The 23,297-nt window shown below is 39.8% G+C and overlaps 1 protein-coding gene across 14 annotated transcripts in view; it reads left to right on the forward strand.

Moving 5' to 3' along the window:
• Positions 1 to 2,418: 2,418 nt before the first annotated feature.
• Positions 2,419 to 23,297, forward strand: part of magi1b (membrane associated guanylate kinase, WW and PDZ domain containing 1b) — a 135,277-nt gene continuing 114,398 nt past the window's right edge. For 5 of the 14 annotated variants that reach the window (XM_067503494.1, XM_067503496.1, XM_067503495.1 and 2 more), the window contains exon 1: positions 2,421 to 3,409. In XM_067503494.1, coding sequence (XP_067359595.1) covers positions 3,112 to 3,409 — 298 coding nt within the window. In that variant the 5' untranslated portion in view covers positions 2,421 to 3,111. Of the gene's footprint in view, positions 3,410 to 23,297 lie in introns of all 14 variants that reach the window. The other 9 variants (XM_067503505.1, XM_067503507.1, XM_067503508.1 and 6 more) reach the window with 3 other exon arrangements.

A 23,297-nucleotide genomic window follows, 5' to 3' on the forward strand; every position in this document is an offset into this window, starting at 1 on the left:
CTGTTTGCCAGGTGTGATGTTCACCATGTTAGAGCAGAGTGATGGCTGATAGGAATGTCTTGATGATTACACATTTTCTGTCCTAACTAAATTTTTACAATGGTGCTTTATAAAATCCTAAATAATCCATCCTGAGGAAAACATTAATGTTTGCACTACATTTCATGGCATTCCATGTAGCTAATTGTGGATAAACTTGATTCAAAACCACAAATGTCAATATAATAGTGGCTGTAGAGGAAAAGTCAAGGGATCACTAAAGTGTCATCCAGGGGGGACCAGGCGGATTCTGTTTGTCCACTTCCCCCTTCACTGAGTTGTATTCCTATTATTCAACACTGAAAGATAACTCCCACACAATAAAAGGGGGCTTTGTTTCTTCTACTGTTTGAGCTCACCTCCTGTGAATGTACTTTTATAGGACAGTTGGAAATAAAGTGTTTCTCTGTTTAGTTTAATGGTGCTCTGTACATGAATGAAGACGTTCATAATTTATGATGCCTGTGTCTCTCATTGTGTTTTAAGTACTTTTCTACATTAATGTTTATTGTCCATCACTTGCCTACAAGGGAAATTTGCCATACAGGAAACTGCATTAAGCTGAACAAATATTAAACATGCATTTCATGTATGAGCAGCTGATAACAGATGGAGATGAGGGAAAGTTGTAAGGCTGGAGCTTCAAAGTGCATTCACCATTTCCCGTCCCATCCAGGCCAATGGTTTTTCTTCCCACGGGGCCCAGAGTACTTTCACTGTTATTTTTAGGTTGGGAAACGCTCATGTGCTTTTCACTAGGTGAGAGGCCTGGCCCGCCTGATCCCATCAAGCAGTGGATTCATCCCTGCTGTCCTGCAAGCTGATTGGCCTTCATTAGTTTCTTTATCATCTGACTTTATTTCTTGGATCCTAAACATGTGCTGGAATTATTGTCTTTCCCCTTTTTTTTCTTGTTAAAGGGGTTTTTGTGGGACTTTTTCCTTATCCGAGTTTGACGTTTAACATTTTGTGATGTTAATTTGAGTTGATTTTTTTCCATACTATTGTTCCATTTGCCATTGTGTATGAAAAGTGCTCTCTATATAAAAGTGACTTTACTTTTTTCTTCCTTCTATTCTCTTGATTAACCTGTCATCTGTCCCTTATTCTTAAAGAGTAGGGAAAACAATAATGGATTTTGATGGCAATGATGATTATTACTTTTGATGAGAATGACAATGTTGCTAAAAACTCTGTCTGTATCTCGATGCATCGCAGAAGAAATTTCCAAGGCATTCCACCTTTGGTTCACAAAATATGAGCATGACGTAAAGGATGCAATAACTTCTGTTGATGCAAACACACAAACACACATTTAGGTGTGTCTTTGTGGGGAGGTTTCACCCACACTTCAAAACATGGTGTGCCACCTGTCTAACCTGAATTACTGGAATTTAAATAAACTGCTGACTGACTAACTTCAGTATGAAATAAGGATTTCACTAAACGTCATCATATGAAGCCTGTTAAATGGATAATTATTCTGAGTTCCAGCTCAATGAAAATCCCTTGACAAACATCTCCTCAGAGAAAAAAATTATTGACAGTTTATTACAGTTTATTTAAATTCCAGTAATTCAGGTTAGACAGGTAGCACACCAGATGAATTTTATTTTAATAGCTTGAGTTGACTAATGAGGGGAAGCCAAAGGCTGTTTATTGCAAAAGGTAAAGGTAAAGACAGCGATTTGGTTCTGAACTGTGCGCATGCGCGCTCCTTGTTATATTGCTGCCTTCAAGGGCTCTTTGTAGGCTCCGTCCTTGTAAGTCTTAATAATCTCAATGTGTTTCAATTAAATATAGTGGAACGATGCTATAAATCAAGGAGTTCATATTGTATTAGTACCAATGTTGCATTTTATTGAAGTTACTGTACAGATCCATTGCATTGCTTTGTAGGCTAGGTTTTTTAAATTCATTAAACCATAAATTATGAAAGGCATGCAAACCTAAAATTGCTACTCACAATTATTACATTTGTAAAAACAACAAATCCCTGTTGAAATATGCATCTCAGTGGTTCACTGCAGTTTACTGCTGTTAGCTTATATGGCCTGCTGTGACATTTGAAAAAGGTTTTCTAAACATAGTGCATTTTTATTTTTACATCATGTAAATACAGCTTACTCAAAAACCTAATTGGTAAATAGCCTGATTTAGGATTGAGCCCATTTCTGACCATCTGAAATGAGTACAGATTTATGTTTTATATCCTCGTGTTTGTTTCCCAACTATCTTTACCTTACTGCTGAACACCTGCTTCAGGTGTGCTCAGTCATTCAGAACCTGGAAGATACCATAGATGAGGGAAGGGAGGGGTTACAACGAGTATTTAATCAGCAGTGAGTTGTGCGGGGATAGTGGAAACAGAGGAGGGGTCCTTGAGAACCAGGATTGAGAACCACTGGTTTAAACTACCTGAGCTGGTGTCAGAAACAATAGAAATGCTAAGAAATTGTTGTTGCATCATGCTTATACATAACTAAGGTGGAAAGCAACGGGTCGAGTAATACAAGTTACTCCATCTGGCGCCTGATTTTCCTGACAGTTGGTGAAGGCAACACGAACAGCAACACATTCCCAGCGCCACAGCGGAGCCCGAAGTGGGAACGAGAGTCGGCGAAACACAGGGAGGACGCTGGTGAAGTCCACTGTGTTTTACGGGGAGAAAAAAAAAGTACAGTGACTGTCAGCTGGAGGGGAGAAAGAAACATCATATAAAGTGAGTTTATAGGGACAACGTGCAGGACTGACTGAGTGGGACCGTAGCAGATGTAACATATGACATCAATGAAGACGGATTAAAGTGCGGGGCTGATAAGGAACTAATGAAAGTAACGCGCACAGTGTAAGGACGGACTCCCGAGAGAAGTGGAATGGCTTGATTTGTGACCCCGGGAGAGCGGTGGGACCATACTGTCAGAGGCACTCATGTTTCTGTGGAAGAGAAAGAAAGTTTGCTGCGCTTCACTCGAATACAAGTCGACTTTTTTTCAGGCACCGTTGCCTTGACTGATTGGCTTCTCAGTGGCAGAGCCAGCTCGTCTTTAAATCGGCTCTAAACAGTCCATAATGTCCAAACCCGTGCTAAAGAAAAACCACTGGACCTTCAGACTGAACGAGTGCGCCGTGTTCAAGGATGCCCGTGGTGAGTTCAGTGTGCCACTGCGCGGCGGCGCGGAGAACGGAGAATTCGCCCTCATCGGCCAAGTTAACGAGGATGTCGTGCTTTACAAAAGTGGGAAATTAAATGAAGGGGAGCTGCTGCTGGAGGTGGAGAACCTCTCGATTTCAGGATTACCCTTGTACGATGTCCAGACAGTCATAAAGAACTGCAAAGGTCCCGTCAGGTTGAAAACTGTCAGGCAAGGTAAGGGAGGCAGCACCACACGCCAAACTCTGCAGACACGTCTGCACTTTAATGTTGCCTACTTGTCTGAAGAATGAAAGGGATTCAAAAATGTTATGCAAAGGCTTATATCACTAACAGAAAGACCTGCTCTTCACTTCGGCACACTTAAAATTACATATAATGGAATCAAGCTTAAAGATATGAAAATATGAACGTACATGATGAGTTTGCTTTAAGTGAGATATTCTTCAAGATGGAAACAGGTTGAAATGCTGTTGTTTTTTTTTTTTAACCAGGTGAATAAAAGATTTATTGAACTGAAGAGAGAGGATTTAAAAACTCAGGAACGCGTGACATTTAACACCTGCCAACGAGCGAAGTCTTGTTAAATTGACAGATTTTTGAATGGCGTTTGGTGTGGGACTTGTCTCTACTACAGAGAAGAAACTCTGTGGTAGAGAAAATGCCACCGGTCGGGTCCAGGATATTGGAAATATTAAAGGCTCGCACACACTGTTTATAAATCCTTTTTATTCTGTATTTTTACCAATCCTTTGTGATACTCAAAAGTTGAATTGTTCCAAGTCTTTTGAGTTTTATTCCCCTAACAAACCCAACACCTGAAATTCCCTTACAGGTGTCATCCCAGTATTGGAAACCAAGTTAAACTATCCTATAGCAATTGGACTAAACCCTGCTCCATGTAGGAAAACCAGATGATTCCAGTGGTATTTTGCCATATGACAATGTTTGAGAAAGGAAGAAAGATTTACTCCCTATCTATAACATAAATGAAATAGTTGTTTAGGTAGATTAAAGCCATCTGCTGAGCTAGTAGATTTTTAAGTCTGACTTGGCCTGTGTGGTGTTTTTTTTTTTTTTTTTTTTCTTTTGGCCGTGTCTGTACCATATCTGTCTCACTCATTAAACAGGCTTAAATGATAACCGTTCTGTAGCACCTATCAGGAGTGGGAACATCAGGCACCCAGCAGAAACTGGAACATCAGGCCAGTGTGACTCGTCTAGCTAGTTCACGGTCAGCTTGACTCAGCAGGGTTGTGCTGTTTGACACTGAGCTACTCTGACAGGCCCCCAGCGTGGCAAAGCAGACTGCAGAAAGGATGCTAGGAGCCAGCCTGGGCCACACTAACATCCCATAGAAACTCACAAAAGAGCAGCAACTCCTCATTGACAGACATTTTTAGATATTTAGAGTAATATTGCTTTTTCTGAGGTGGCATTACAGCCTTTGTTCAACATTTGTGTAAAATAAGATACTACTCAGCCAGTATTATGACTATTAGACATTTATGACCAGAAAATCAGGGAGGCATATGAAAGTTTTGTGCCACTGTGTTGTAATCACTACCACTTGGACATAAAGCATAAGGAATAACTTTACACAGCCTCTTTTATTTATTCTAAAATTAAGACAACTCTTCAACTGAGCACTAAGATTGGATGACAAATGTGCTTCAACTCTGAAAATTCCAGAGATAGACCAGAGGCCATCACCATCTCTGTCTTGACCTAATTTGTTCAAAACAGTGCTGAGCAATTGTTAAGCTCTGATCTTGTGGTCTGATATTTTCAAATTTCTACACGTTAAGACTTTTTTTTTTTTTTTAAAGAAAGAAGAGCCTATCACCTGCTGCAGTATTTGTATCAAATATATGTCTTCATATTTTTAATGCTCACTAGCTGAACATGTTTTGTATTTAAAAAAACAAAAGCTCTATACAAATATCCTTCTTAAATTTTGGAAATGCTGTTGTGTTTTTTAACTTGAAGCAAATAAACTAAAGGTCTTGCACACAGGTGTTTCCACTTTTTAGCGGAGTAGGCCTCTGCTCAGGTTGAGGCTGGGTGTGGCGATGCTAGAGTTCATGTGACGTCACCAACTCCCTTTGAACGTTGTCATAGCAGGAAAAGTAAAGCTATTAAATATAACGTTGATAATGGCTTTCTTATTAGTTACCCTCCATACAGAATACGAGGGCCGTCATTGATTTATTATTTGCTTGTAAGAATGATTAAGGTGTGAGCTGTGACAAGTTTAACAGGAGTAAAGAATCAAGTCAGTCAATATTTCTCTGTTCACATCCTCTCAGCCTTAAATAAGACCAATGAGACATAATGTGTCAATTCAATTGAGTGTGTAATGTCTAACTTTAAGCGCTGGTGTTCTTAAAATTAATGTAACGTTTCACATTATTGCTGAGTTTTGCTCACATTCAGGCACTTGAGTTAAGCATTGTTTACCTGTATCCTGGTGATTCTAAAGTGTTGCCACCACTATGGGTGGTTTGCCTTCCCCTATTCAGTAACTGCAGGGTTGTGTTTTGCTGCAGGAAATAACAAATCATAGTGCCAAGTGCTGGCCTTTTTTTTTTTTTTTTTTTTTTTTTGATTTTATTCCTCCAGAAGATTGGCTGTGTTGCCAAAGAAGCCTTTTACATTTTTTTATAAATTGGCACATGTAAAAAATTGTATCCGTGTGTATATATACGATTAATGTAACATGATTCATTCTAATCAACATGCGGACAATGATCCGCTGTGGCGACCCTGAACTCACGGGATAAGCCGAAAGGACAAAAAATAAAAATAAATTCATTATCTACATTTGTAATGACTACAAACAATAGGAGGAAACTCAGCTGCAGGTTTTAGCCAATCAGAGTCTAAGGTCTCAGTCCCCCCACCCCCAACACATTTTTTTTCCAGCACCTATCTGGGGATGTTGGGTGTTACAGCCATACAACGTCACATGATTAGATTCCATTTCAAGTTGTTAATAATTCACACTGTCTGGGAATTTCCCTCCCTAACTGGCCTTAATTGGGAAAATATGCTTGGCAGCGAGAGCCATCTGTAAAATCTAAGTGACCTATTTTTACCCAGAGTTTGTGCCATTTTCTCACTTTAATCAAGTAATTTTATGAGGTGAGGTACAGCTACAGTGTCTCGGCTTACTGATATTCACAAAACCTTTGCTGCCGTAGATTGAAATGTTGACAAAGAAGTTAAGTTGTGCTTATTCTCGTCGCATTGGTCGATGCACATCACATCCATTTATACTCTTACCTGAACTCACTGTAATCTCCTTTTCAACAATAGAGGTCGCTGCTGAGAAAATGAAGTCTACACTTCTGGAATAGCAATAGAAGAAGTAATATTCAGTGTATATGTTCTCTAAACATGGCTGTTATGCTGTTACCAACTGACTGCTGTTTCGTCATTATACATGCACTCGTCCCTGTGTTCTCGCATGGGCTGGTAGTCCTCTTGATGTCAGTAGTTACGAACCTGCTCACACAGTCTTGCCTTCAGCTCATTCAACCCTACGACACTCGTGCCAAGTTACTAAAATTAAGAGATGCGTGACTTGCTGAAAAGACGACAACAGGCCTCTCACGTGGGCAGTGACATCAAATTCGGTGCAACCGATGGGTGAGAGCGGCAAGTATAAACAAAGGATTAGTCAGGACCTTCAGTACTTTATTTCTGACCTGTTAGCAGAGAGGCATTCCTAGCCTGAGCTGATAAAGAGACTCCAACCAGTTCGACAGCACAGTTTGCATGAGTGAAAAAGTATAATACTCACGCTTCAGTCGCTTGCAGAACACACAGCCTGTGCACATCTGCTTTTTACAGGAGGGGGGTGTTGAGAGCATAAAAAAAGATCAATTTATCGTATTGCTCAGGTGTACAGTGTGGTTGTTGAGCCTAAACTACATATTAACCCCTCCCTCACTTATTTTCATTTTGCTGTGGTCACAAGGGGGCTTTGCTGCAGCTGAAGAAGCTGCAGCAAAAAAAAAAAGTGAAAATATTATTAAATTCTTCTCTGCAAATCATTGACTGTTGAGTATGTAGGTGATATTTTGCATTCACTTGCATGTAATTCGAAAGCAGACTTTTGTTGCACTAACACAAGTCACAGAATCTCCCGGCTCGAATAATGAGTTGTCCCTCTTAAGTTATCAATAACAGCATATAGTGTTATAACAATTACTTTTAACACGTTCAGCTGTAGGTAAATATTTAAACAAAGGACTTGTCGTTCCCACTTCATCAAAACCACCCTCCAGGAAATGTTGGGTTTTACAGTTGTTTTGCTGACTTCCACTTAAAAGTTTAAGCCGGTCCTTTAGGTTTGCTTACAGTATAACAGTGTTGCTGAGCTATCATGTGTTTGAGCCATTTATTCTCTGCTGATGTCTGGAGCACAGAGGGAGGCCAACAAGATGGAACAGTGAATGTAAGTGAAAGAGGACATTACAGGTTTGTTTGGCTGTGGAGCTCAGTCAATGTGAGAATGTTATTACTTATTGGACAGAATGTATAGGAGCAAAGTAATTGGATTATATAATTGAGGACAATGACAAGTCCCCCCAAGAGAGTAAGTAACGGCACTAATTGCAAATTTACAGTTTTCTGAATAAATTGGCCATGAAACATGGTCAGGTCTTTACCAAAGTCACAAATATCAACAAATGCAGTATTTGTAAGTATCTTTCAAAAAAAATCCAGATATTTTATGTCTTTACTGAACACACCTATTTAACACACGTTAATGGAAGGGAAAGGTTGTTGACATCACCAGGCTTCTGTCACTAAACATAAACTTTTTCATCGTTAGCAATCCTGGAAGTCCAATCAGCAAGATGAGAATTGAGGTGTGGTTTAGCACAACCTTGAATTATAAAAACATCCAAACTGTGTCAGTGTGCTGTTCATAAGCAGCAGCCACGCCTCACAAAAAATGAATTTTAGAAGACTTTCGATCAAGAGTTGTTGATTTGCATGTATAATGTGTACTGTTATATGTGTGTACTGGTATTGTCAGGTCTAAAGATTGTAGCCAACCACTGTAATACAAATGTGTGTTCGTGCATTTTTCTTGACAAGAAAAATGGTGCTGTGCCCCTGAGTTCATGGCTTTCCCCAGGCAGCACGTATGCTGTGTGTTGGTTGCTTTGGTCAGGATTTACACACCAGAAAAATGAATCCGCTCCATGTTAAACCAACCAATCAGGAGTGTCAGTGCTACAGCTTCAGAGTAGCATGTTTCTTTCCCAGCTGCATTATAATATAGAGCTAGTGTGATGAACAAGGCCTCCATAGCTATAAATTTCTGGAAGCAGCAAATGTTCTCCCTTCATATGACCATGCAGGTTGCTAACTAGAGCCCTCTTGCTCAAATTTACAATGCTTTATTACTGTATTAACTTCCGCCGTGTGTGTGTGTGTGTGTGTGTGTGTGTGTGTGTGTGTGCATGGCACACACAACTGTTTCTGGCAGGGATTGCATATGGAAGTGTTTATTTCCTTTCTCTCAGCGGGACACTGACACCCCTCCTTGCTCCAGTCGTTCCTCCACCTTTGTATTCTCTGACAGCGATGGAAGGGCTTTGCTTCCTTCCTTAAAGTTTGGTTTTACTAAAGTTCTCTGGCTTCAATTTTAGGGAGCGTGTATTTATATATGTGCCTGCATATATGTGTGTGGAAATGAAAGTGAGAAAGTGGGAGTACAGTATAAGCGTCTTGCCTGCTTTGAGCTTAATTTATGTTTGTGTGTCGGTGCTGAGCTTAAGCTCTGCATTTAAATGCACTGGAGGGACACTCAGTTACCAACCAAATAGACCATAAACTGCTGCCTAATGCAGCGCTTTTTGTAATCCCACTAAAGAGGTACACATGCACATGTGCGTAGCCTTTCCTCTTGTTTGCTGAAGAATTGTCTGTCTTTTCCCAATTAGCTCGAGTGTAGGCTGTTTTATTGAGTGTGAATAAGAATTGGTCACACTTGGCTCTTGCAGTTACACACTCTGTCAGAGGAAGAGAAAAGCCAACTAATTTACAATAGTAGTGAGTTTAATTTGGGTGGGGTTTGATTTTCTTTCCCTGCTCTTATCCGGTGTTTTTAAATTGTACATTTGCACTGTAAAGGGGGTGTGTCTGTGTGAGGAATGTATTATAGATTAGACACATTTGACAAAAGATTCTGAAGAGTCATAAATACATTAACACTAAACAGTTTGAGACCTCTTAAACTCTAGTTTACCACATGACATTAGGATTTCCTTTCCTTTGAATGACCTTTACTATGGTCTGCACCAGAAATCAAAGCCTCAGCATAGTTTCTCTGCATGGGCAGCTGTTGCTTTTATAGCTGTTGTAGCCCTTACTAAGGGAGTAGATATAAAGATCGTTGACTGCTTCCGCCTCAGTTTATTTCTGAACCATTTCTTAGGAAATCTGTCAACGTTCTTTTCCCTCAGTGGTCAGTTGTTGAAGATTTGTAGCATTTAACCATCTGTCAGAGCATGAAATGATGAATGTTAAGCCCTAGGCTTAATATCAGGCTGCTCTGGTTCAGTACTTAAAGTAAATGTTAACCTAGTCAAAATGTAGGATGAGTTGACAAATCTGCTCTAAAAAAAACCCTTCATTTTTAAAATTTATTCTCAGGCTGCCTATCCACTGCCTGGTTAGCATAATCCCTCAGCTGGGAGGATACGTCAGCGTTGGTAAAATTAGCCTCCAACCTCAGAGCAGCGCCTCAACACTACAGCCACTTTTTTGATGTGGTAAAACACACACAGTGAATTTATGACACGCGTCTTTGTGCAAGGCTTTTTGGTTATGTTCATTACAACAGAAATTACTTCCCCTATTTTACATGAATTCTGTCCTAGACCAACCCCAAAAGTTTGTGAACATGGGACCTTCCAAGATGTACTACTGCTGCTAATTTAACTTTACAGTATTACTCTGTGCTACTGTGTTTGCCCTAACTAACTATCCTCTTTTTCTGGCCAGGGATACATAGATCTCAATAGGCTCAGCTCATTTCATCTGTTGATAGGGATGATCTGATACTACTGCTTTTTTCCTGTATAATACTGGCTGTGTGGGCACATTGATGAACTAATTTTTCATGTGAATCAGTTTCAATACCCAATCTGCTTAAAGCTACACTATTCAGCCCTCACACTTCATTAAATGTGAATGCTTAGGGCGACTGTGGCGCAAGAAGGTAGAGCGGTTGTCCACCAATCTCACAGTTGTTGGTTCAATCCCCGGCTCCTCCGGTCACATGTCAAAGTGTCCTTGAGTGTCCCAACTTAGTTGCTCCCGGTGAGTGTTGGCCAGCTGCATAGCGGCTCCCCCATCGGTGTATGAGTGTGTGTGTGATTGTGAGTGTGAATGGGTGAATAAAAAGCAGTGTAAAGCGCTTTGAGTGCCAATAGGTAGAAAAACGCTATATAAGTGCAGAACATTTACCATTTAAAAACTAATCAAGCAGAAATTTTTAAATTTCTCTGATTGGTTAGAAGAGCAAAAAAAATACCTACAATGCTGCATGTGCTGGATCACAGGATTCTTTCCCAAGGCCTCTTCACAATAAGATGTGCTTTGAAGCATATTTAAGTTCAAATCACTCTGAAACACAAGAATTGGATTTGATTGACCCAAATCTCAGACTCCTTTCAGTTTCTGTGTGAAACATTGTTGACCAGGCAGTATATGTACATAATAAATGCAGAGAATGTGAAGTAGACATTAAAGTTTTTTAACTGTTGGGTGATGTGGGCGCCATCTTGTGAGTCAGAATCTGTCATGATTCGGAAAAGCGCTGCAATGGTACGTCAGTAGAGGTGTGTTCTCACAGTTTGCCAAATTCTGGATTAGAAGATCTTGCATCAAGCATCTTGAAAACTGTAATTATGGTTTTTACTTTTATGTCGTGATTTAAACAATTTTTAGTTAGTCAAACAAATGAGATGCAACCCATTCTGAACAGGTAAACAGACTGCACAGATCACAAGATGACATCCCCAACAGTTAACACAGAAAGATGTAACTTCATACAAAGAGGCTAAAGTGTGTCAGTATACTTTCAGGCAGAAAGTAAAGCATGAAAATAAGGGGGAGGCTACAACAACAATCTAACAGAACTGTAAGGGGGGTTTAAATGCATTTTTTTGAAGAGAGTGAACCTGACAGCATCACACTTGTTGACTGCAACCAGAAATCACAGGCCGTAATAAATCACCCTTTTGAATGGTAAATGCAGCAAAAGTGTTGTCAGGAGCCTAGTAGTGAAATATTTTACGGACACATCAACCTGCAGTCACATCCGAAAATGCTGACACACTCTCTTCCAGCTTTCACTGTGCAGAGTCTTTACAATGTTTAAGCACAGGCAGCTCTGTTCTTTGTACTTTGTCTAGTCAGGAATGGGATCATATGCACGCCTGCCAGACAGTAGTGGTGTGTGTGCGTGTGTGTCCGTATGCGTGCCAGACTGGCTGACGTGGCCAAGTCTTTCTGTCAACTCTGCTGCTGTTAAACTCGGGTGAGATGTAGCTGTGCCTGCAGCGGGTTCCACTAGGAAGCGAAATGATGGGACTTTTGGTTGTGGGCATTATTAATATGGCTTGAGACTAGACCCAGTAGCAAGTTGATGTTCCCAAGAAAGATGCTTCTAGGCTCTTAAAAAAGTTGAAGATTTTAGAAGTTCTTTTGAAATCAGCAGGGACTGAACTACAGCACAAAGAAATGTGCTTAAGTGCTTGTGCATTTTTAAGACCAAGTCATGTTTCTGTAATACCACTGTGCTGCTCCATATTTGACTTCTTGTGATACAAGACAATAAAGCACACTTACTTGGTGTTAATGTGTTGTCATTAAAGCCATTGTCAGGTTATTATCTTTTTAGTTGTGGCTGCACAATGACTATCTATAGTTTATCTTGGGATAAAAAGGCATTTCTTCACCAGGCTGCATCTTTCTTTTCTTTACTTTTAATTTTGTTCTGGCTGAGGCTTTGGGGTCTGTTTACACAAATCCAATTAATTCAGAGAGTTTGGGAAGCTTACTCGCACACATTCATGTGCACATATACAGACAAAATAAGGGAGTATCTACTGGTTTAGTGAACAACCTAGCCCTGATTAAGAGGATTTCGACATGAGGCGGGCTGTTTGTTCTCTGCAGTAAGCACACACACCACATAGTCACATGCACACTCATGAGCCCCAGACTCCTGGGGTCTTCCCTATGCAGCAATGCTATGCTGAGCCACACTGCCTTATATCTCCTCATCTTTCCTCGCTGTCTGCCTCGTCTCATGTCTTTATCTCTCCCCTCTTAAGTCTTTATCTCTTCTCTCAACAATCATTATTGTTTGAATGTGGGAATTGTGGCAGCTCTGATCAGTCCATTCTGACTGAGCCCCTGAACCTGTTCTTTTCCTTTTTATAAGTCTCCTAAGGAAAAGAAGCATCACCATTTATGGATGACATTGTGTGGCAAAGCATTGAAGACAGCTACATATTTGTTGGTGAAAGGAGTGTGTGTGGATTATTAATGAAAAGAAAACAGAGAAAGCCTGTTAATAAAAGACTTTGGTAACAAGCTGGTGTGTTTGGTTAGGACATGAACATTGATGTATCTGCTGATATTAACTGAAATGATGACTGACGCCAGCAGAGCTGTAACTAGCTAGTTGGTAATGTTAGCTCTGTAGGATGGTTGAAAGCACTGTCTCGTCTTGTTTTAAAAAAAAACCTTGTTCAACCTCCCAATTACATAATCCTATCCAGTGTGAGAGCAGTGTGTAATTTATTTATGTTTTAGTCCGATTTGCCCCAGCGCTCGCTCTTTGTTGGCTCAATCCTCCACATTAAGCACGTTCAGGGCTTTACTGTGATGAATATAAAGGAATGCATAGAGCAGAAAGAAAAGGACACCACCCTTTTATGGTGTCGCTTTGCAATTATAGCTTCATGTTCATCATTTCTACATGTGGAGAAATCCAGTGGTTAATAAGGAGGCTATGTGCCTAGCTATGGTTTCAAAGGGGGATCGGGCATTAGTGCACTTTATCTCTCTGGGGAAACTTTATTTCTGCAACATCAAATGACCAGGGAAAAAAAGTTTTAAACATTTGTGTGTGTAATGACACTGCATCTTTTTTCACGTCTGTGTGCGCAGCGTGAGCACAGTCCTGCAGTTTTCCCATCTGGAAGTATCATTCTGCGTGAGGGTGACCAGTGCTGGAGCCTTGATTGAGAAAGCACGTGTGTCCTGTCGTTATCTGGAAGATTTGGACACCAAATGGCTTTGTTAATCTGTTGTGATGGCAGGGGAGATATGGTTGTGTCATCAGATTTGCAGGTGGCCTCTCAGCGCTGATGGATATTTTGTAATAACTGGTTAGCAGCTACTGGCCAGGTGTCAGCTTGCAAAAACCATCAAAACTCTCTGATATTGCTGCGTGACCCTGTGTGATGAGGCTGTGCATGTGTGTACTATAAAGCTGGGCATTCACAGCATGACTTAATCACCACTTGTAAATCACTTGCATCTCAATCAACTGGTGATTGAGTCAATCACCACTTGTAACTCTTAAATTGAAGTCTGTTGTTTGCAGTTGTTAGTGATCCACACATTAAGTGATTATGTTTATGCAGGGTTAACACAGAAGTTCCTGTGCTGATGTTACTCTGTCTGGTTGCCTGAAATATATTTAGTTCCCAACTACTTATGCTAAAATAGGCCCGGAGAAGGAAGAGTGGGTTATATCTTTGTCCCCAGAAAAAAACAAATAAGTAAGTTAGACGTCAGAGTAGGAGGAAGATTGTTGTGTGCAGGATTTAATGTATTTTAATCTATTCAGTATTGGTAGGTTATTTTTCTTTGTCATTTATAATGTAACATCAGAGAAAATTAACAAAGGGTATAATTTAATGCTTGCCACATAACGGATTGGCTGCTTAAACAGTCTTTGTAGCACCAACACAATAGCTATGCAAAGTTACAGTCTCACTAAATGTGTATACTCTATGAAAACTACGATGGGGAGACTTTGTCCTCACTTTTCACACTCATAAGAGTTTGCAAACGTCTCTCACTCACTGTACAGGCTTCAGTAAACCAGGACAGTGAGTAACATGTGACAGCCTACTGAATCTTAATTAGACAGACAGAGACTAATTAGTAAAGCCAGGAAGAGCACGGAGTCTTAATTAAGAGGTCACTGGTGTCCATCTTCTCTCTTCATCTTTGATCTCTTAAGGACTCATATACAGATTTGATACAACAAAACACTAGCGTTACTGGCTTTAATTCTCTTATAGGCAGCTGTAAAAAAAAATCCTATGACACAAAGAAGCTTGTCCATAAACTAATAATTTTATAATTCATTGAAAACACCCATTACTTCCATAAAAGATTGTAAACAAATTCCAGAATTAACCACCAATGTCTTACATCAGAAGTACAGGGTTTACAAAAATCAAAGTGTAAATTATAAAAACACTTGTCGAACTAGAGCACTTTTTTTATCTGAATCAGCAACCTACTCTATCTGAAATTGCATTTCACCCACTAAAGTTATTATTGGAAAAATTGGAGGTAAATTATTGGAGGTTAATGTGGCTCACTGAATGACGGGGCTTTTTAAAAGAAATTAAAACGAAAGCAAGGTAATGTCCTCTGGTGTAAAGTTGTGATACGTACTGTGTGTAGAAGTCCCCCTTACCAGCATGGTCTGATACCCATATGGAAACACAGCCAAACAGCAGGAGTATGCACTTGACCTCATGCTGGTATTTTCAGTTCATCTGATGTGAGTTTTGTTTTGAATCAAATAAACAGAATTGTGTGGGCTGGATCAGCATTTCATTCAATTGTCACACAATGTTGTCTCACTTCTATCACTGTCTGCTCGTCCACACATAAGAGCAGATTTACTGAATGCTCAGATGCCGATCACTGAATGAATGAGAAGAAGTGCAGGTTGAACAGCCTCACACACACACACACACACACACACACACACACACACACTCTCTGCACCATGCAGGAATGCTCTGTTTACATAGCTGTGGCTGGCCCAGTTCAGTATTTTGGTCTCTTGGGTGTCTGTTGAGTGTCACTGTCAGTTATTTTATAAGCCCCAGTGCGGCTTATACAACAAATGCTGCTGCACCTTGCTCAAAACTACGCTTTCTCTACTAGATTTATAAGTGGACATAATTGTCTAGAGACTTAAAATAAGTTTACTATGGTCATTGAAATGCACTTCATAATTAATGCCACTTATTTTCTGACCCTATGGGCTTTTAAATTTTTACTTGGTCTAACTATTCATCTGACTCTGACTTCTTCTGCCTCGTTTGACATCATTTGTCTGAGATAGATTTGAGATGTTGTCTAGTTATGAATTGTATTAGTGCATAGAACCTATCAAATTAGATTGTCAGCTGAAAACTATGGTCACACTGATTGCCTACCTACTCTTGGTGGTCAACCGTAGGAAGTTGTGTTATTGTGAAAGCATTGTGCATATTCTGTGTCTGCACTTCTCTCTCTCTTTCTCTCTCTCTCTCTCTCTCTCTCTCTCTCTCTCTCTGTCTCTGTCTCTGTCTCTGTCTCTCTCTCTCTGTCTCTGTCTGATGTTCCCTCTCAATGCACGATCCATGAAATGACAGCTCCTGTGCCTGTGATGTATTGCACCAATCTGTTTAACTCATACAGAATCACCTATTTTCCTAAAAACTCATTGGTGCAAATAGGTAGAATATTGCTGCGAATACAGATGTCCCCCCATGTCCTCAAGCTCTACTGGGCTTCAGAGCTCATAAATTAGACAAGAAATCTAATTTCCCTGTGGGGCTCTTAGGCTCTAAGTACTCACAGACACACTGTTTCTTTTCAGGGGCAGTTGATTTCTATTCTTCCCGATGTAAATGGCCTGATAGGAGACAGTTGGAACTGGATTGTGGCCTAGTTGCTTGCTGTGCCACTCTGAATGAAGTACTTTCTGTCACACTGACTTTTTTTTTTTCAAGGCATGTTTTTAATCTTCTACTCATGGCTGGAGATACTGTTGTTCTGAGATTGAGTTTATTACAAGTTCTTATATTTGTTGGACCTGAGATTTTTGAGGGTCACAGAAACCAACGTTCCACACATTTGAGCAATGTTATCACAGAGAACAGCTGGAAAACTAGAGTGGAAATGACTGTGCCATTTGTTACAGAACTCTGCTGTTGAATTCTTGTCTTCTTCATGAAGGCAGTTTTTTGTAGTTGTTCAGCTTCCTTTAGATTCATTTTTCCTATCTCTGCTCTCCATTGCTCCAGCTCCAATTCCCGTGTGTCACTTCCTCAACCCATTGTGTCGCATCTGTCCACCAGCCTCTTTGTTTTAGGTTGATATCCAGCGGTACACTTGACATTTCCTCCTGTGTAGAATAGAGGACCATGGTTGAGACACTTGTAAATTCGAGACCCTGCCAAGCAGTCCGACACACTGCGGTGTAACCAAATATTTGGCGGGATTTTGTTACATTCTTGGTGTATAAAAATAAATAAATAAATAGATACATTTATCCTAGAGGCAGAGACATAATTTGTATCAGAATTCATCTTCCTCCTCAGAGTAAAATCTTTAAAACAAGATACAGATGTTTTCATTTACAAAAACTGTGTCTAAACTTACCAAGGCTATTATCTCATCATCAAGTGCGGTAAACATTTCATCATAGAAGAACCAGAACTTGCAGAGAACTGTTTCTCTCCAGTATCAAATCAATCCTGTGATGTTTTGTCTGTACATGCAAAAAGGAACTGCAAAAGCTCTTTGCAACACCTTTTAATGGCCCTAATTTGCCAAAATGTAAACACATTTGCTGTAGCCTTTAACCACAATTTCCCCCTTATACAACAATCTCCGGAGTGAAGAACTTGTTGGCCCATCAGATACGCGTAAGATCACCTCTACAGGTATATTCCTTTGCCATCAGTTGCATAGCCAGGATTGTGCATACAAGTGTGTTACAAAGGCACTCGAACATACACTTTTTTTTTTTTTAGTGATTGGCCATTTAAATATATCTATTGCCGCACAGTGAACATGAGTGGGAAACACTTTCTTTGATTCATGCGTTGCTACACCCACTGATAAGAAACCAGCTTTCCCTCATCCTACTTCCTGCAGGTCAGTTGTGTTACAATACAAACATGACCTCAGTCAATCTAAAATAAGCAGTTCTTTCAAAATACAGCTACTCAAACACAGTTACTTCTGGTAAAACATTCCTGTATGTTTCCAGTTGTGCAGCCCTACCTCTAGCCATGGCTGGTGCCAGCAAAAGTTACAAAATCACTTGGTATTATCATTTTTCATGTTGACAATCTATTGGTATTTTTAACATTACTACTATACTGATAATACTGACACTCTGCAGTGTCAAACTCAAAAGACAGAATCTGATCTATCTTTTTTTCTTACGAGAACCTTCTGAGATCTCACATTTTCTATTTTGTCTTTAAGAGCAAATAGTAACACCACGGAATCCACCCATGCTGCCAGTGAGCTAGTTAGGAATGGCTGGAATCCTACACAACCAGTTTCCTGTGCATCGTCACACTGTCTCTGGATGGCTGAGAGATAAGGAACATGCCAATGTTTTGCATTGTTTCTGAGTTGATTACAACAGTGGTTCGTTTGGAGAATTAAAGAATCTAGATGTGGAGGACATACATGGTTTGAGTAAATCTGAATATCATTAAATGAGAAGTGCTGTGGAGGGCACACTTGTTAGTAGGTGTGGACTGAAACTGTTTTATTCTTTGATCATTTGTCAATGGCATCGTGCCTTAGTAATTGTTCAACCATCTAAGAAATAGTCCTATTATCAAACTGTCCTTTCTCTGTGTGTGTCTGCGCGCTCATACTTGGTGTGTCATTTGTGTTGACACCTGTTTCCATTGCTGATCCAGTCAGACAGGTTATGGTGAAACTGCAGCATACCACTTTTGCACCTATCAGCAGGTACACTGGGTGGTGCTTGGAGGCAGAATAAATCATGAAGCGGGTGGCTGCACTTCCTGGAAGTGTGACCACACCTGCAAATCCTTGTTTTTACTGCACCTTTCTTTCCTCACGTGACCTCCAGTTTCTATGGGCAGCCCAACCTTTGCGTATTTATTATCTGCCTTATCTCGAGTGAGAGCTGTATATTTATTCATTGGTGACACACGAAGGAGATTAATGTTAAGGACAATGTGCCTTTGCACCAGTTAAGTGTCCCATGCCTCTTCCTGTAACCCCTGTGTAACTGGAGAGTGTAAACATGACATGGGAGGTGATTGGAGTCAGGTGACCTTTTGGTTACGATGGCAAAGGAATCCTAAATCCCACGGTGCTGGTCATCACCAGGGGCTTGGCTGTTTTATCAAATTTAAAATATACACACACACACACACACACACACACACACACACACACACACACACACACACACACACACACACACACACACACACACACACACACACACACACACACACACACACACACACACACACAAACTTAGCAAAGCAGTAGATAAACAGTGGTGGGGAGAGGAGGAGTCTCATGATGTTGCAGACAGATAACTTTGTTTAGCTGTTTGAGTAAAGACAGACCACATTCCTACCATGTCTCTGCAAAGACAGCCATGTTGTACACACTTGGCAGAATGGTCTTTTGCCATTTTTTCCTCTATTGTGTGATGTTCAACTTTGTAATTAAAGAATAATAAAGGCATAATATGTAAAACTCCAGCAGAGTTGCAACAATTACTGCATATTTCAAATGGTCTGCAACTAGTTTGAAAATTCTTTTCATGTTTTAAGCAAAAATATTAACTATTGACTGGCTCTAGCTACATCACCCTAGACTCTAGGAAACTGTCAGAGTTTTGAAATATTTAATTGACAAAATAATTTATTGAAAGTAATTGCTTATCAGTTGCAGCATAATTTTCACTTTATTATTTTTGTGTTATTTATTTAGTCTGTTTAGCCTTTAATCATATACTTTCTTATCGGCCTCATTGGTTATTTGATTTCTTTTAAGCAGATGCTGCAGCACTGCAGTTTCCCTCTGGGATTAATAAAGTATTCTAAGTTCCTCGGTTTACCTCACTTGTAAAGCGTCTGCTAAATGACTAAATGTAAATGGTTGAGGTTGAATCTGGATAACCGTACAGTGAAGACCATTGACTTTTAGATGTGTAAAATCTTATTTGTGAAAAATGTTTATAGCCAGCAGTATTATACTGAACTAAGGCTGGGCAATATATTTAATTAATTTGATTAATCAAGAAAGCAAGACCATTATTTACTCTGCTGTCCCTCAAATGGCAGTGCCAGCCATTCTCTGGAGTTATAACAATATGTCATCTGTCGCCATTTATTTGGAGACCCTGGCACATGTATTGACTTTGCTAGTCAACAAGGTGGAGTAATGGTGGCTGTAGCAGGTAAATGCAAAGAAAGGTAGTAGTGCTACCTTAGTAATATAAAAATACCAAACACAGGTCCTTTCTCTTTCACTTGCCTTATCAACCAGTACACGGCATTTGGGGACAGTACATAGTGTAGACCATCTATGTTTCAGAAGTGTTTATCAGTGCTGTATGGGTGGGGATTACTTTTTTGTGACTACACGTCTGCTCCTAATATTATTATTCTTTATAATGTTTACAATACATAAAAAGAGAAATTCCTTTTCTAGTGATGCTTTTTTGATGCTCGTCTATATCAACATGGCACATAAGGCCCTAGATACTGGGAAACAGCAAACAGTTCTCTTACCAGTCTTATATTTTACAGCAGTTTTTCTTAAACATTGTTCAATAACATACTGTACCCTTTTAGAATAAAATTTCAGTCGAAGACAACTTGAACAGCAAAAAATGTAAAAAAGGCGTAGTGTTAGATTTAACAACCTTGTAACTGAAAAACACTTAATTGCTTTTTACAATCCAATGTTAATGGCAAACCAAATCATCATGCATTAATACTAAGAAAGCACTGTAGTTTATTCTTTGATAAGTTCCACAATTGATAAGTTGTTACAATTTAGTAAGAAACATGTGCTCAGCTCAATGCTTCTGCACACGCAACCAAATCTTGGTGAGAGTTGAATTGTCCCACTTTATCTGTAGGCTACTCTCGGCTTACACATCGAAGGATTCGTCCTGATTACTGGCAAGAAGCCTTCTTCTATTTTGTTTAGAGAAGAGAAATGGGTTCCTCATCCAATTCAGCTCTGCAGCTTTCTCCATGTCAGGGAAGTCAGAATTAAAACCTCTCATCAAGTTGGCTGAATGTCCCTCTTTGATTGACTTTACTGGAGTTATTTCCATTTTCACTGGAGAAGAAACAATCCAGTGAAGAAAAAACGCTGAATTGCTGAATGTATCTGCCAGATAGCACAGCTTTGTAAGCAGGTAGGTGGCATAGGTAGAACCATCATAATTCCAACTGCCAGTTGAGTTTTGTCCCCCCGAACCCCAGTGCATTCCTGTGTGTAATAGCAGTTATAGTCGCCCATTTAGTGGCTTTTACTTACAGTAATAACATTTATTACTTTGATGCTGTTGTTCAAAACATCATGCAACCAATTAATTTTCTCGGACACTAGTGCCTCCCTGTGTCTGACACGCTGAGCTCACTGCACTTCAGGGTTTTCATGTTGAATTCATGCCATGGGTCCTTTCATGCGACCTGTCATTGACACAGCTTTGTCAGTGCAGGCACCTGTGCAAGATGGACAGTTACAGTTTTCATATTTGTTCTAACCTCCAAACATTAAATTTGTTGTTTCAGAGCCTAAAATGAAAACACACACACAGTTATTTACTCCAGGCAGGTTACACATAAACGTTAAAGAGAAAAAATTATAAAGGAAAAAGAAAACTGGAATAACTTGACTTGATAAAGGATAACACTCCCCATCCCCACTCCCAGATGATTACGTGCAAACTGAGGTGTACGAAGTCAGTTGTAACAAATTCCCTTCTGGATCACCTGTGTTTAGTTGTAAAGATTTCGATTAGTTCAGACAAAAGAAGCTATTCCTGGAGCATTCCAGTGCTACAAACGGTCTACTATGGGTGGCAAGGTCCTTCAAGAGATCTTAAGGATGAAGTTGTAGAAAAGGCAAAGGTCAGGAGATGGGTACAAAAGGAATTTGAAGAATTTGCCCATCCTTAAAAGCACAGTTAAGTCCTAAGGAAAGGACACATTAAGGACACATTAATTTGAGTCTTGACAAGCAGCACCTAGAAGATTCTCAGGCCAAATGTTAAAAGGTTTCATGGTCAGATTAGAACAAAATGTTACTCTTTGGCTTTAATGCCAAATGGTACATCGGGAAGAAAGACGATACAAATCACCTTACAAAGACCACATACCTGTGGTAAAGCATGGAGGTGGTAGCATCCTGTTGTGTGGATATTTCTCTGCAGCAGGGACTGGGGAAGTTGTCAGGATAGATAGGAAAATGGATGGGGCAAAGGACCCATTTAAATTCTTGAGGAAAAACCCGCTGCCCTCTTCCAGAAAGGTGAAGATGGGAAGAAAGTTCACCTTTCAACCTGACCTTGTGCCAAACCACAAGGCCAAACTGACCATACACTGTCTAAACGACCTAACCTTGTCAGACCCAAGACTTGAATCCTATTGAAAATCTGTTGAAAGAACTGACTACTGCAGTACCCACTGTGTGATCACAACTGTCTAAATCAATAACGCTCCCAAAAGCAATAAGCCATGTGTTTCCACTGACGTCTGAAGATTTGTCGTTGTCAGTGGAAACACACCAAGTTTCTCCGCAACCTAATTATCAGTGTCTGTCTCTATTGAATCTATTGTACAGCAAACAGTGTCATTTGACAAAGACACAGCTTTAAAATTATCTGCTGAATTTTTGGCCTGCATCTTCTTAGCTAATACAACAGGGGCTAAAATAATAGGTCTTCTGATTTTGTGAATGTTTCTTTTAGCTTTGGCTATAAGCAGAGACACGGCATAAATGCCTCCAGCATAGTCCCTTGGAAGGTTGCAGCTTGATGAGGTAATGAGGTAATTTCAATTACTTTATGAATTAGGCAATACTGTTTTTATATTAAAATTTCACATTTTTCGTCCCCTCCAAACTATCTATAGTGCTACGCACACCCCTATTTGAGTAACACTGTTTTAGAGTATTTCCTTTCAGTATTTCCTTTCATTTCTTTCAGTTTCTCTCAAAATAAAGTAGATTGGTAGTAATCTAAGATGTGGTGAGGGTTCAGTCAAATTATTCACATCTCATCTTGTCAGATTAGATTTATTACCAATTTTTAAAACTTCAACTAGTAATCCAAATGATAAAGCTAATAGCAAAATGTAATAAAAAGGGAATGTGGGTGTGTATGGGTGAGCAGACAAAGAATTATAAAGTCTAACATTTAAGTTCCTTAATAAATATTCTATATACATTCTGACACAGATGCCAATATTGGATATGGATGTACAGTCAAAGTGGACACCAAACCTTGCAATTAGTAAGGCCTTGGTTAATGACCAATCACAAAATATGTTTACAATAAGGAGTCATCCATCATTCATCTGCTGGAAAATGGTAGATTCCTTTGTCTGAGAGTTTGTTGGTTTGCCCCAAGTGAACAAGTATGGCAGGATAAAATGGAGTGTGAGACTGGCAGGCAGATTGATGCAGCAGCAGCAGTTGGGACGTTGTTTCGGACCAATAGGGGTAAGAGAAGCTGATCCAGAGGGCAAAGCTTTTAGTGAGTTTCAAACCAGTGGAGGTCGTGGTGGGTGGTGGAGTCATACTGGAGTGGATTATATTAAGTGGTGGTTCTAATATGTTAGCATTAATGAGAGGGCCAAAACATTAGAACCACCTCATAAAATGATGCACTCGACTCTGACCTCGGAAATAAACACAATGTTGAATTATCAACTTTCTGACAGTTTTACCTCAAAAACTGAGAAATTATAACCTTTAAAAGTAGAATGTATGACAGAGCATTAGATTACACAGGTGT

This window comes from Channa argus, chromosome 5 (assembly GCF_033026475.1).
Source record: "Channa argus isolate prfri chromosome 5, Channa argus male v1.0, whole genome shotgun sequence".
NCBI lineage: Eukaryota > Metazoa > Chordata > Actinopteri > Anabantiformes > Channidae > Channa > Channa argus.